General features: G+C 41.5%; 1 protein-coding gene across 4 annotated transcripts in view; it reads right to left on the bottom strand.

The window, feature by feature from the left end:
• Positions 1-271: 271 nt before the first annotated feature.
• Positions 272-15,501, bottom strand: part of LOC148014270 (uncharacterized) — a 66,159-nt gene continuing 50,929 nt past the window's right edge. For all 4 annotated transcript variants that reach the window (XM_087666629.1, XM_087666630.1, XM_087666633.1 and 1 more), the window contains 2 exons: positions 3,742-3,811; positions 272-3,635 (listed from right to left, as the gene is read on the bottom strand). In XM_087666629.1, coding sequence (XP_087522755.1) covers positions 558-3,635; positions 3,742-3,811 — 3,148 coding nt within the window. In that variant the 3' untranslated portion in view covers positions 272-557. The remainder of the gene's footprint in view (positions 3,636-3,741; positions 3,812-15,501) is intronic.

Raw genomic sequence — 15,501 nt, 5'->3', positions numbered from 1 at the left:
GCTTACCATGTTGGACCACTGGTAGAGAGGAAAACGGGTAACCAGAATTTTAGAGACTGTAAAAGAAATAGACCTCCCATTTCTTAGTCCATGCAAGTCACCCAGCCAGGTTCTGGCTACGTGTGAAGAAAACAATCTTAACATTACACCAACAACTGTTAAACATGATGATTGATTTCACTTACCACTTCAATCTCTAATTTCACTACACTTTGATCCCATTAGATGAATATCCTGCCTTATAATTTCATGTTGTGCATCCTGTCATCAGTTTTATGGAAGATAGACTTTTGTACCAGTAAATGCAAGAATAAGAAGCACAACTACATCAGGGTGGCCCCAGTCTGAATGAAATATAAGCATGAGTGAGAAATTGTGCCACCCCCTCCCCTCAAGGGACCAGAAGCCAGTATGGACATGTGATTGAACATTATTGCTAAAAATACAGTATTCAACTTGGACAGAGAGCTATTTATAAAAGTCTTCTTGCTCTCAAGAATTTTCCCCTGTAAAGTTGATGGAAGCCTATGGGCATAAAACTTTATTGTGTTCACGCACTATTCTACTTGGACAGAGCTATCTAACAAAGTTTTCTTGCTCTCATGAATTTTACCCTGTAAAGTTGATAGAAGCTTTTGGGCACAATCCAAGTTGGCCAGCTCCATATTTTTCCATTGTGAGGAGGCAGCCATGGCACCAAGGACATCACAGATGGCCCACCTGGTACCACATATGTCCAAGCCAATTTTGCAGTTCTGAACCATGTCTCCTGAAGAACTTGGCACAGGTCCTCTTTCCAAGTCCCGAAACTCCTCAAACTCATGTCCTGTCTCAATTTTGTTATGCAACAAGCTGGCAACCCCTTCATAAAATTTGCCAGAAGAATGATCTGATTCGTTTACAATATTTGTTTGTTTGACACGAAGATCAGCAGATGCACATGTGAATGAACAGGTTTGAGAAGCCTCCTCAATTTCAAACCCCTTCAGCTTTTTGCCAGATCTTAGTGTCTTAGATGGAGTGGAGGACTTCAGGTTTAGTAGTGCTGACTGCCACTGAAGAAGCTTCTCAGCTTCTTTTCGTCTCTGCTTGACTTTCATACACCCACCTTCTTGCTGCAATTTTTCAGCCAAGGGTATTTTCTTAGGAAAGCTACTTTTTCGGTGATGCAGCCTTCCAAAGACTCTCCCTTTCTCTTTATGAGCAGTGTAAGTAGATTTACAAGAGGACCTGCATCTGATAGATTCTGCCTCTTTCGCAATCGAACTGAAAAGCTTCACTAGTAAACCACGGTTTAATGTTCGAACTCGGAAGGATGACTCTAGCTCACCATGCCTCAACAAAGTGCCCCCTTTGTTGGAGGAGTCCAAGTTGCAATTAGCTTGCAATGCATCACGTGCATCAAGATTTTGGCTCAACACATTGCCATTGACTACAGCATTTGGACTTCCTTCAGCATCTCCCTTGGACAACTCTGCAGCAGTACCGCCTACTACTTTGGTTCGGCCTGGAATTTGGGACTGGCATTGATTGCTGAAATTGGCCAGGCATCCAGCTGCCCCTGAAGCTGTTCTCCAAAACTTTCCCCCTCTTAAGCATCCTGAACTTCTCAAAAACTTCTGTTTTCTCAAACCTAGTATCTTGACCTCCCTATTGAGCTTTGGATTTCTCCTCAACATCCTGGTCCTCTGTTGCTTCACACATAGTTTCTTAACCTGCCGATCGAACTTTAGACCTCTCCTTGGTATCTTAGTTCTCTGGCAGAAGTGTCTGTAATTCAGATTTCTTGCTGTTTCCATTTTTCCTACTGCATTAGTAATGTCATCTTCTGGAGAGCAACTCAAGGGAATACCTGGCTCACCAGCAGAAAGGCCATCATTTGTTTCAGACTGCACTGTGGCTGGATCTTTTGTATCATAGCCTGAAATAGCATCACTTCCCATATTCACATCCACAGACATTGTAGCTACACTGACTCTGCTTTCGTTAAGATGGTGTTGCTTCTCTGTTATTATGTCAAAACCCACCTTTGTATTGTTAGGAGATCCATCTCGCAACTTCCCATGATTCCCACAAAGACTCATTCCAATGTTCTGGCTCTGAAATTTGTCTTCTGTATCTTTAGAAAAGACACTGTGATGTTTTCCATCCTTTAAGAACCCAGAACTACTCAAGAACCATTCTTTCTGAGTGCCTAGCCCCTTTATTTGGTAAAGTTTTGGCTGATTGTGCACCCCAGAACTTAAAGTTAATCCATGGACTCTCTTGGCAACTGGTTTTCTCTGGCTAGCTATGTTATACTGGGCATCTTGAGAGCTTTCCATATCACCAGCTAGCGTTTGTGTCTTGCAACCCATCATGGGTAAAACTATGTTGGGTGAAACGTTATCATCACCTGGCAGAAAGTCTGTGTGTGCACAAATATCACCACTATGTTGAATGGGCTGACCATTTTTTGGCCCGAAGGTTGCTGCTTCATCAGCAGAAACTGGAACTTGACTCATACCTGCATCTGTAAAGTCCTCAGCACCAGGAGTATAATGTGAGCTTCTATTTTTCAATAGTTCCTGTTGTGTCACATCCTCGTGCTCTTTCAAATGGTGTGGCATTTCTTGTCCCGTAGGCTCATGCAAATACGTAAGATTGGCAACAAGCTTCTGTTTCTTTCTTGAAGCAGGAGCACAAAGATCTAAGTCAAATCCAGATTCACAGTAAACAGCATCACTTTGCAAGATTTCTTTGTGATTACTACCACTTAAAGATGCTTCTTCGAGACTCACTAATCCATGTTCTGGACGATCATCAAACTCAACACACAATCTTTCTCCAGTCCTCACAGGAGTATTTACAGCACCATTGAACCTTGAACTAGTGGCCGATTCTATTTGACCAGTATGCCATAGCCCAGTTTTGAGTACTTTGCTTTTCTTGCTCATACCACTATTTATCTGTTCAACAGAACCTGCAGCAGGCTCCTGCCTTGACTCTTGGAGTCCTAACAAAATTTGCCTATCTTCCAATGCAGGATCATATCTAGATTCATGGTCCTGATCAATTTGTTGTTTTGAGTACTGTAGCCCTTTAACTGGCAGCTTTTCACTTTGCTTTGATGCCTCATGGGCAGAAGGTTCTAAGCTTGGTGAGGCACAAATTGAATGTCTCTCTTTTCCAAAAAACTCCTTCTGAGGCTTTTTAAAATGTCTGGACACTGCATTTGTGTGGTTAAGGGGCTCTGATGCAGTTGGCTGAAGCTTGCCTACTACACCATCAGATGCCTTATCCCCATCTGGCAAGGAGATTTTCTCTTTTACTTTTAGCTGATAAAGCACAGTTATCAAAGAGCTTGGGTATGTCAAGAATGCCTGGCTGCCATATGTTGCCTCCCAAAATAACAAGGTACACTCAGAGATGCAACTTTGGGAGTGCTGAAGTGCAGGTAGCAGTAGAGAAGCTTGACGAGAAAGCATGTTAGAATCAAATTTCAGTGGGGGCTTGCATTTCTGTAAGATGCTAAGTAATGCCTTCCAGAGTTTCTGAACTGCCGGTATAATTATAGTGGTAAACGGTTTTCTGCTGTGGCAACTCAAAAGGCTTTCAGGATCCCCTAACCACTTGGAAAGCGAAGTGCTGAAGACCTGAACATGCAAGCCCAGATTCTTAATGAGTGTTATTCAAAGCTCAGGCAACATCAAAGGCCTTTCAAAAACTAGGCATGAACCTTTTCATTGTATGCAGCATTACCTCCAGGAACATGATTATGTCAGGTTGTAGGTGAAGGCATTCAACAAAGCTTGCTAATGCTCCAAAAACTCTGAAACATCATTGCATATCCCCACATTACATGCCAGAACAGAGGCTAAGTGACAGTGTTAAGCAAAAATACTGAGCCATCAGCAACGGCAAGCAATTAAACAAAAAGATTGCTTGCTTCCATTCCTTCATGTCAATGTAATTATTGAATCATGCTTCTAAACAGAAATGCTAGATGTGATATTTGCTTCAAATTTAGAATGTCTTAAATTTTCTAATGTAAGCTATCTGCCCCCCAATATCACCACCAGCAACATGGGTGAGGCACAACATTTGCTCAAATCACCAGCCAAATACAAGCTGCAGATTTGTATTACATCATATAGCACTAGAAGTAACTATACATACATGAAGGCTTCACAATGCTGAATATGTCTTTGTAATGCTTTTTCACCTTAAATTCCATGACAGAAATCGTTGTTCATGTTCCCCTTCTAACATCTCCAACCCAGGTTAAAACTTGAGGATCCAAAATGTTAACTATGTCTTGGAAGTGATCCGATTCATTTTGAACATACTAGTCAAAACAGGCTTCATAGAAGCTCCAAATATTTGGCTGAAAGTTTACTTTACCCCCCATGCCCCCAGATGGGACCAAAAACCTATCATAACTTTGTCATAGAGTGTAAAGACTCCATCTCTGAAAATGGACCTCAAGACTACTTTCTGTTACTTACTTTGATAACCCTTCAGACCACTTCCCTAGAATGCAAGTAAAAGTGGTCAAAACAGAAGACTTTTGACGGCTTGCCCTTCTCACACCTCCAACCCAAGTTAAAACTTGAGGGTCCACAATGTTGACTGTGCCTTGGAAGCGATCCAATTCATTTTGAGCATACTACTCAAAACAAGCTTCATAGAAGCTCCAAATATTTGGCTGGAAGTTTACATTACCCCCCGTGCCCCCAGATGGTACCAAAAACCAATCATAACTTTGTCATAGAATGTAAAGACTCCGTTCCATCTCCGAAAATGGATCTCAAGACTCCTTTCTGTTACATGCTTTTGATAACCCCTCAGGCCGCTTCCCTAGAATGCAAGTACAAAAGTGGTCAAAACGGAAGACTTTTACATCCAAGTCCTTATCTCTTAGAATTCGAATATGTATATTTTTTGGATATGAATACAAGAACCTTCAACCACTTTTTTGGATATGAATACAAGAACCTCCAACCACTTTTCCACTTGCATTCTTTCTTTCACGGGACTTTGCAGACATCTTAGCCCTGTCATTTAAAATGGAAAGTCTAAGGCTTCCTTTAGGATTTCCAGATCTGAGTAGTTTTGAAAGTTGAAACCATTATTTACCAAATTTGAAGTTGTCTTGTCACTAGGAAAGACAAATTCAAGTATTCACTTTGACACAAAGTTGAACCTTTAAAATGTTTATATTGCCCATCATTCTCATTCCAAGGTAACTTGAATCAAAGAAGAGACCCACTTTGTTGATATCATACGAGCCACAAACCAAGGTCTTATCAGTAACAAAATTTCTTGAAAAGAAAATGACTTTTTGCCAAGCAATACTAAGTGGTTACCAAAACTTGTGTGGCAACCTTATCAAATAACACTAGGAGGGGTACAAACACCCCTGACGGCTGTCAATAGTGCTACTTTGAGCCCTACCTCTCCTCAAGTCCAAAGAAAGAACATAAGGGGGACAAACACCCCTGATGGCTGTCACGAGGACGTGAAAATTTGATGCTTTGCTTATGTTTAATTGACATTTAATTAAAGGATTAATCAAATGTGCAATTAAAAGTTGCACATGTGTTGCACATGTGAGGTGCAAGCTACTTTTTCACAGTTGAAGGCCGAAAGACCTTGTGAAAAAGATGGGTGTCAAAGGCAAAAGTTGTAACAAGTTACACTTGTTAGATTCTTGGTGAATTTTGGTGTCAATTTGCCCCTAGAACCATTAATTGGCCATTAAGTGTCAGTGGTGACACTAGGGACTAAGCATTAATTAATGGATTAATGCTTGTCCAAGGGTCAATTAATGCATGGGACCACTTTGGGTTGCAAATGGCCTAGCCAATTAAGTTTTGGATGGGCAAGGTCAATTTTTTGGACATGGAATAAGGGCTAATTTAATTTTCAGAATTAATTAATTCTGAAAATTAATTAAATAGCTGAAAATTGCTGAAAATGGATTAAGAAAGCTGCCACTTGGCAAAACTTTCCCATGCAAGTGGGGGAAAGGCTAAATAGGGCTGAAGGGAGAGGGAATTCTCGTTTTTTCATTTTTGGAGCTGTTGGGAAGAGGTCTTGGACTGTGGCTGCCAGCTTTTGGGGCCATTTCCCAACCATTGGAGACCATTTTGGTGATGGAGATTGCATATTCTTGACCTTGGGAAGCTGGCAATTGCTGTTGATGCACTTTCTCCTGAAGATCACAGTCTTTGATGCTCCTATTGTTGGTGCATCCGTTTGGGGCTGGTACAGCAAGGCAGCAGCTGATTTTGATCACTTCTTCGCGATAAATCTCAAAATTTTCTCTCTTTACAGCATTCTCTCATCTCCTTCAGCCTATGCTCAGCCATTCTCAGCAATTCTTAGCCATTTGGAAGAGATTTCAACCATTTTTTGGTGGGCTGATTTGTAATTTCTGCAGTAAACCCTAATTTACAACAGAAATTAGGATTTAGCAACCACCTTGGGATCCATGCCAGAGATTGAAGGCTCAAGGGACTGAAATCAACAGCTGATAATTGAAGATTATCAAGGGATTTCAAGAGCCAACCCATCCCAAATTGATTTGGGGTAACATTTGACCAGCCAAGGGTCAAATTGGAGAAGAAGTCCTAGGTGAATCAAGGGGCAAATGACCCAAAAGGCTTGCTAGTCATTTATGACAGCAAGAGCACCTGGTTAGCAGAAGGAGATTGAAGAATCTCGAGTTCTACTCCTTCCAATTGAATAAAAGCTAAAGAAATACCGCAAGGGGCACCAATTTTGGGACCAACAGGATGTCTATTGTCCAAGAATGTTATAATAAAGTGTGTATTTCATTTTATGTGCATTTATTTATTGCTGTAATTAACTCTTAAATCAAGTTATCACCACCCATTCCAAGAAGGAAGGCTGGTTGCATAGTTCCATCGCCAGGATACATCAAATCTCTTGATTTGGTGGGTCCGAGGCACCTGATTGCAAGCCAAAGCTTTGTGTTAGTGATGATTTTTGTGCTCAACTGAGAAATTACAGCAAGATGTCTTCATACAGTGAGATGGAATCAAGCAGTGATGATGCCTCTCAGTATGGACATTCTCATGGGAATGAAGGAAATGCAATGCCTAATCTTGAACAAGGCTCTCATGATGGACAACAAGCTGAAAATGTTGTTGTTGGGCAAGATGCAGGGCCTTCAAGCCATCATGAGGTAGATGACCAGCAAAGTGAAGAGGAATTTGATGACCAGTTCAAAAATCGGATAAGAACAGCAGCAAATCTCTTTGCTGAATTGGCAAAGGATCCTCAGTTCACCCGATTTATGAATGCTCCGAAGAAGAACGGGAAGGGCAAGAAGAAGAAGTCAACTTCTACACCTTCGGGACAGCAAGGTGCACCAAAGGTAGTGCCAAATCCTTCACTTGAAGCTCCTAAAGAGGCCAATGAAGCTAAGCAATTGGTACCTATGGGGCAAGGAATACAAAAGCAAGGCCATTATGAAAGTGCCAATCCAATGGATTTTGGACAGTCGGGCATGCATGCTACGATGGGACAGCTAGGATACTTTGGTGGTAGCACGATTTTTCATGCAATGGTTGGCCAAGGGCCGCATACGGAAATGCATGGCACAAATCCCTATGGTATGTAGCAGCCAATGCATGGTGTGCAAGGCCCATTGTTTTCGGGTATGGCTGGAAATGTGCAAAACCCTATGTATGGTAACATTGGCTTGATGCCTGGGACACAAAGCGGAATGTTTGGCAATGCATCTGCATCCCCGAATGCCTATGGGGCTCAAGGAATGATTATTGGTTATCCAAATGCTTCATTTGGGCTTGGCCATGATGTAAATACAGCAAATGCACCCTTTTTGCAGCAGCCAGTGTATGACAACTTGACTTCCAAAGTGAAAGCAAAAGACTATGATGAGGGTGGAAAAGCAATGAAGTTTGAGTCCTTCAACGGTGCACAAGATAGGCTGAAAGCTTTGACCTTCATTCAGCAATTTGATGCAGCCTATTCAGGGGGAAACTTCACCGAATCCTCTAAGATTCAAAAGGCAGCCACTTTCTTGAAGGAGAATGCATTGCAGTGGTGGTCCATGCTCTTGATACAAGGTAGAGCACCGTCAACATGGATACAATTCAAGCAAATGTTTGCATCGAATTGGTTGACTAGTACCTTTGAGGTGGGCATCATGACAACTTGAAACAAGCTTGATGCTAAGGAATGCAAGAATTCAAAGCAATACAATAAGAAGTTTTGGGATGCATTGCTGCCTGTCACTTCTTATCGTGCCGTACCCCTTCATGAGCAAGTGGAAAAATATGAAGGTGGTTTGCCTAAAGGAATCAAGGATTGTTGCATTAAAGCCACTGTTTCAAGTATGTCTCAGCTTATAGAAACTGCTACTACAGCTGATACATTGCTGCGTGGAAAGGACGCCGACTTTCAAGACCATGACGAGGAGTCTAATGTCAAGAAAATGAAGGCTGAGAAAAATGACAGATCTGAAAATCAGGCTGAAAAGAGGCAAAAACAGCACCAAAGACCTTCGAAAAGTGTGGTAGAGCATAGAGAATTGAGGGCTGCTAATAAATGTTACATATGTGAATAGGAGGGACACATTGCTAGGAACTGTCCTAATCAACAACAAGCTAATAATGATGATAGCACATGAGAGAATCAGTGATGTATGAAATATCACACTAGGTTGCATGTGATGAAAGATCGGAAATGCATTGTATGTTAGCAAGTGAAGCATGGTAGGCAAAAGATGCCGCAGTTTATTACAGCTTATGTAAGGATAAAGTATGTGTTTCAGAGAACTTGAGGAACGTAAAAGGGAGCAGCTGATCACCATGGATGTGTGTTGTATTTCTTAAAGGTGATTATGTATTGCTGCATTTTGAAAAGTCAAGGCTGAAAAAGATGAAAGGGCAAACGAGAATGTATCTGCAATTCAGAATGAGGAACTATGGACCTTTCCAAGTGTTAGAGAGGATCAACGATGTGGTATATCGGCTGAAATTGCTTCTACACTAGCGGATACACTATGCCTTTCATGTGAGCTTGTTGAGGCCTTTTTATGCCGATGTGCCTAAGGATGTATCTGCTGAAATTCAGTCCAATGTAGAGGAGCTGAATGAGATATTGGTATCCGAGCAGATTTTGACACATAAAGAGAAAATGTCAAAGGTAAAGCTTCCCTAAGCTATTGGGTGAAGTTTCACAACTGTTTACCAATGGATGCTAAATGGATGGAAGAGGATGATGACTTGGCAGGCCATCCTCAGTTGTTGCAGCTTTACCTTGATGCCTTTCAATTAGAGCCGACTTTGGATCGGGCTCTTTTAGATTCAGCACGGCAAGGGTCCAAAGTACCACCTGATACTCAAGGGGGAGGTAGCACTTCCACTCCTCCAAGAATGGACTGCTCTCGTGTATAGTGAATCTCGGATGTATTCATCATGCATCCAAGGTACTGTGCTGACAGTATGTCTGCCATGAGGTCACTATTCAGTATACTAGTCACTATGGTATGTATGCAGATGGGTATGGTTTTCACTGCAGCTCTGAAATTGTACATTTGCATCAAGTTATGATCATGAGAGACAGATTACCAAGTGCTAGTTTTCAATGTATGATCATTAGTTTCAATGGTATTCAACTGGTTCTATGAATAGCAATATGTGTACTGAATGGCATTGAAAATTCAGCCATGGTTTTGGCTCGGTTTATGCTTTACTATGATTGTGTAGCCAACAATGTTGAGAAATAAGAGTTTGGGATGCATCTGATAAGTTTCTGGCAACAGTTCTGAACTGTTGTTGAGCTTTATGCTATGTTTATGCTGGGTGGAAATTTTCAACAAATGGTAGTGGCCATATGAGATAGTTAGCCAGCAGTGGCCAATGTTGTGTTGACTATGATGCCTTGTGAAAATTCTTGTGTAGTATTGTTTACTTTGACACATTACAGTGCAATCGAGGACGATTGCAAGGATTTCAAGGGAGTGGTTTGTCACGAGGACGTGAAAATTTTATGCTTTGCTTATGTTTAATTGACATTTGATTAAAGGACTAATCAAATGTGCAATTAAAAGTTGCACATGTGAGGTGCAAGCTACTTTTTCACAGTTGAAGGCCGAAGGATCCTATGAAAAAGATGGGTGTCTAAGACAAAGGTTGCAACGAGTTACACTTGTTAGATTCTAGGTGAATTTTGGTGTCAGTTTGCCGCTAGGACCATTAATTGGCCATTAAGTGTCAGTGGTGACACTAGGGACTAGGCATTAATTAATGGATTAATACTTGTCCAAGGGTCAATTAATGCATGGGACCACTTTGGGTTGCAAATGGCTTAGCCAATTAATTTTTGTATGGCAAGGTCAATTTTCTGGGCATGGATCAAGGGCTGATTTAATTTTCAGAATTAATTAGTTCTGAAAATTAATTAAATGGCTGAAAATTGCTGAAATTGGATTAAGAAAGCTGCCACTTGGCAAAACTTTCCCATGCAAGTGGGGGAAAGGCTAAATAGGGCTGAAGGGAGAGAGAAATCTCGTTTTTTCATTTTTGGAGCTATTGGAAAGAGGTCTTGGACTGTGGCTACCAGCTTTTGGGGCCATTTCCCAACCATTGGAAACCATTTTGGTGATGGAGATTGCATATTCTTGACCTTGGGAAGCTGGCAATTGCTGTTGATGCACTTTCTCCTGAAGATCACAGTCTTTGATGCTCCTATTGTTGGTGCATCCGTTTGGGGCTGGTACAGCAAGGCAGCAGCTGATTTTGATCACTTCTTCGCGATAAATCTCAAAATTTTCTCTCTTTACAGCATTCTCTCATCTCCTTTAGCCTATGCTCAACCATTCTCAGCAATTCTTAGCCATTTGGAGGAGATTTCAGCCATTTTTGGTGGGCTGATTTGTAATTTCTGCAGTAAACTCTAATTTACAGCAAAAATTAAGATTTAGCAGCCACCTTGGGATCTGTGCCAAAGATTGAAAGCTCAAGGGACTGAAATCAACAGCTGATAATTGAAGATTATCAAGGGATGTCAAGAGCCAGCCCATCCCAAATTGATTTGGGGCAGCATTTGGCCAGCCAAGGGTCAAATTGAAGAAGAAGTCCTGGGTGAATCAAGGGGCAAATGACCCAAAAGGCTTGCTGGTCATTTATGGCAGCAAGAGCACTTGGTTAGCAGGAGGAGATTGAAGAATCTCGAGTTATACTCCTTTCAATTGAATGAAAGCTAAAGAAATACCGCAAGGGGCGCCAATTTTGGGGCCAACAGGGTGTCTATTGTCCAAGAATGTTATGGTAAAGTGTGTATTTCATTTTATGTGCATTTATTTATTGCTGTAATTAACTCTTAAATCAAGTTATCACCACCCATTCCAAGAAGAAAAGCTGGTTTCAATGGCTGTCAATAGTGCTACTCTGAGCCCTACCTCTCCTCAAGTCCAATGAGAGAACAAAAGGATCATATTTGGATAAAATCACCAAGAAAACCTCTCTCAAATCATACAGTGTGTCTTGGAAACGAGCCTCAAACCCTTTGAGGTGTGCATGATGTCTGCACAAAGACAATGGATGGTAACTACAGGGCTGCATATTGTCAACCAAGATACTGGGATGCTCATATGTGCCATGTTGTCTTGGTCCCATCCCACCCAGGACAACATTATTGGACCCAAACGAGAATGCTAAAATCAAGGTAGGATACACAAATGGCCTCACTTGAGAGTAAAAATGCTGTCTTGCTAGAGATGTTCTCATGTGCCAGTGCCAAGTTCTGAAAGTCAATCAGGCTGTTTCCCCCCAAGCGATAAAGATAATCTGCAAAAACTTCATCCATAAGAGGGTAATGTCTCGTCTGTCTTGAACAGAATATTTCACAAGCATTGTGCCAAGAGGAGGATCAAGACCACTAACCACCTTCTAGTGAACCCATTGGTGATAGTGAAAAGTAGATGCAAGCAGACTCAGATTCGGTTGGCATGTGACTATGGATTCTAGCATGACTCAACCTAGTAGGACAGGTAGGGCCCCATGTATGAGCAGATTGGTCCAAGTAGCTATTAGGTAAGTCTTCCACAGGTAACCCTCACTTATTTCTGCCTTTTCTAGACACATGGTTGTTGGCGGCTCTCAACGCTCTCTTTCAGTTGTATTGACTTGATAAAATAGAAACGTGCATAACCATATATGGTTTGACTCCAAACAGCTTTGGTTTTTGCAATGTAGCATGGATTGGGGATCAGATTTTTATTGACAGGGCCAACCTCAGAACCTTGTCCTGAGGGGATTAATGCTGGGATTCACCATTGATAGATGCCGAATACTGATCAACCCAGAATAGTTCTCCACAATGCTAGCAACAGAAAGATCATAAATTAACCAGATTGATCTTCCAGCATACTAAATACTCAAGCCTCACCCACCTTGAAGGATGCACACTGCCAAAAAGGACTCGGGCTCTGACACTAGTCACCCAGAATAGTCCTCACGTAAGTGCGAGCAGCAAGGTTATGAATGAATTGGATAGCAGCATCCAAACTACCATAGATCACACACCTTGCAGGTCATGTATGGATGCACACTGCCAAAATCCAGGGTCTGCATTGATTTTTGCCTTTCTTTCCACCTACTGAAACTGTAGCATTGCTTCATTTCCACCACATCTCCTCCCAAAAAGTTAAACTATACTTCAAAGAACTCTTCATGGTACCATTCTGTTGGATTCTTCACGGTAGATTGCTGATTTCAGCTAGCAGACAGGCAGTAAATGCAGCAGTAGAGCAACTCCAAGAGGCTGGGAGGCAACTGCGATCAAAGCACCAAGTGCTGGAGAAGGTGGCAGTAGTCATCCGAGAGGCTGTACAGCCACTTGCTGATGAGGGCTGATGGCTGGCAAAATGGGACAAGATACTAAATGACTGGGCACACCATCTATTTATAGATAACAAACCAACCAAACTATGGGAATTTGCTTTTGGTGGGCACAAGAATCATTTGTAGCATTGAAGTTTGAGTTTTTGGGCTGTTTACATGAGTTGATTAAGGTCTAATGAGAAATGCTCTTTTTTAAGCTTAACACCCCCTCTTAGGCCCAAAGCTGAAACCAAAAATGGCCAGCAAGTGTAGCTCACCCCACAGATACCCTAAGACATCCCACCCCAAAGCAACCAAGGCATCAATCAATGGGTGCACGTCAGTTGCCCAAGAACTTGCCAAGGCTATAGAGGTGATGAATAGCTTATCTCCAAAGTCCAAAGGGCCACCCCAAAGAGGCAAAGGCATTGAACAAAGGGTGCTCGTCAATTGCCTAGTGGCCTATCAAGACCTGCAAAGGCAATGTAAAACCACTTTGAACTTGGTTTTTTTTCTTTTTGAAGTAATTGTGCCAATGGGGGGAAATGTAGTGATGATTGGCTCGCAAATGACAATAGACAGGATGGACTCAGCCACCCACAAGGGTGTCAATGAGGAAGCAAAGGGGTGTATGTATAAAGGGGTGGAGACAGCTCAAGGTCCGATGTGAACAATGTGCTTAAGGGTGTTATACACAATGATATGCATATGAATGCTACATGATGAGAATGTGCATGCAATAAGGTACCAATTCAACAATATCCCTCATTGTGGTAATTGTCCACTTGCCCAAGCGCCCATTTACAAAGTTGATAATGATCATTCAATGCGAAGGGTGAGTATAAAGGGAGGCTAATGCCGAAGACAATGCCAAAACCTATAGGTACCAAGTGAAAATGCCGAAGGAGGTAGACGAACCTGATATCAATCTTTGTGTGGTGTCAAGGAACCATGAAGAGGGAGGAACTTGAACCATCCCAACTAGGAGAGTTGAGAAGAAGTAACTACCATGGTAACATCAAGAGATGTCGGAAGATCTACCTCAAGAAGAGAAGCCTTCGTGCTGGAAGAGTGAATCGCCAAGGTAAGATGGAATCACAAAGGAATGGCGAGAAACCCGTGTCTCCAACCCAAGAAGGACCAATACAAACTTGTATATTGGCCCAAACTGAAATACAAAAATCAACATGTAAATACTCCCCTCCTCCCAAAAAAAAAATGCATACCAATGTTTTCCGACAATATGCTTTGGTGCTAAATAAAATAAAAGATAAAGTGAAGCTAAAATAAATGAGTAAAGAACTATGGGATGCAATGGAAAACAAATAAAAACATTCTCAAGCTAATTAAGGACAAATTAGTCCATGGGTCCAACTCATTGCCTAAGGAACTAGGAGTGCTAAGTAATGCCAGACTATCCTAGAGTATCCCAAGGGACCTAGAAGATGCTAGCCTAAGAATGTGGTCACCATTGTGCATGTCCATCAGCATGTCTCTACCAATGAAACTCATGGCCAAGTACAAAAGTGATCCTAAGTGGAGGTGCATCAAGAAACCCTAGAATGGTGGCTAGTGAAACCAATTTTTTTTCTTGGAGAGGGTGGTATTTCTTTGATTACACTTAATTACAGCAATCAACAAATAAACATAAATTGAAATGCACAATTTACCTTAATAATCTTGGACAATAAACATCGAGTTGGCCCCAAAACTAGTATCCCTTTCGATATTTCTTTAACTTTAATTGCTAATGGATTGAGTACAAGCAAAGATTCCACAATCTCCTTTGTTGATCTAAAAGCCCCTTGCTACACATACAATCAGCAAGAAATTTGGGCCAATTGTCCCTTGATTTTCACCCAAAATTTGCAAAAATGGAACCATCAACTACCCACATGTTGCCCCAGTTCACAATGGAAAGCCTGGTATCTGAAATCCCTATCAATTCCACAAATTTTAGATGCTGACTTCAATATACGATGGCTTCTCCTGTTGCTATGGGCCCCAAGGTGGCTGCTAAACCACAATTTCTGCAAAAATTTAAGGTTTACAACAAAGATCTCTCTACTGTCTACCAAATTTGGCTGAGATCTACTCAAAATGGCTAAGAAATGTTGAGATCTCCTGAGAATGGGTTGGAGAAGGCAAGAGAACACCAAGATAAGAGAAATCTAATTACCCTAAATTTTACCTACTACCTGCTTCAGCTTGCATTTAATGCAATCATCTACTACCAAGCACCTCCAAAATACTATCACCTGATTAGCAATGTTGTTGCCAATCCCTAAAAGGTGACTCCTTGTCTCCTACCTGTTGAGGCTCCTAGATGACTATCTTCTATACCAAATTGTTGTTCCCTGATCAAAAAATGGACCAACAACTCCCTCTCTCTCTCTCGCAAGTTGTAAACTAACTGAATGGCTGAGACCCAACCCCCAAAAGCATTTTCTCAATTTCATGGGCATTTTTGCCACAAGTGGCAGCCTTCTAAACCCATTTTTCAGCATTATCCAACCATTTAATTAATTTTCAAAATTGAATAATCCTAAAAATTAATTTCAACCCTTCTATCCTTGCCCAAAATTAAATGCACCCATCCATAATTAAAATGGCTAGGCCATTTGCAACCTCGAGTGATTCC

The sequence above is a fragment of the Lygodium microphyllum genome, chromosome 25 (assembly GCF_053477565.2).
Source record: "Lygodium microphyllum isolate KBCC chromosome 25, Lygodium_microphyllum_v1.1.10, whole genome shotgun sequence".
NCBI lineage: Eukaryota > Viridiplantae > Streptophyta > Polypodiopsida > Schizaeales > Lygodiaceae > Lygodium > Lygodium microphyllum.
Note: the sequence above shows the minus strand (reverse complement) of the source record. Positions and strands in the feature narration are given on the sequence as shown.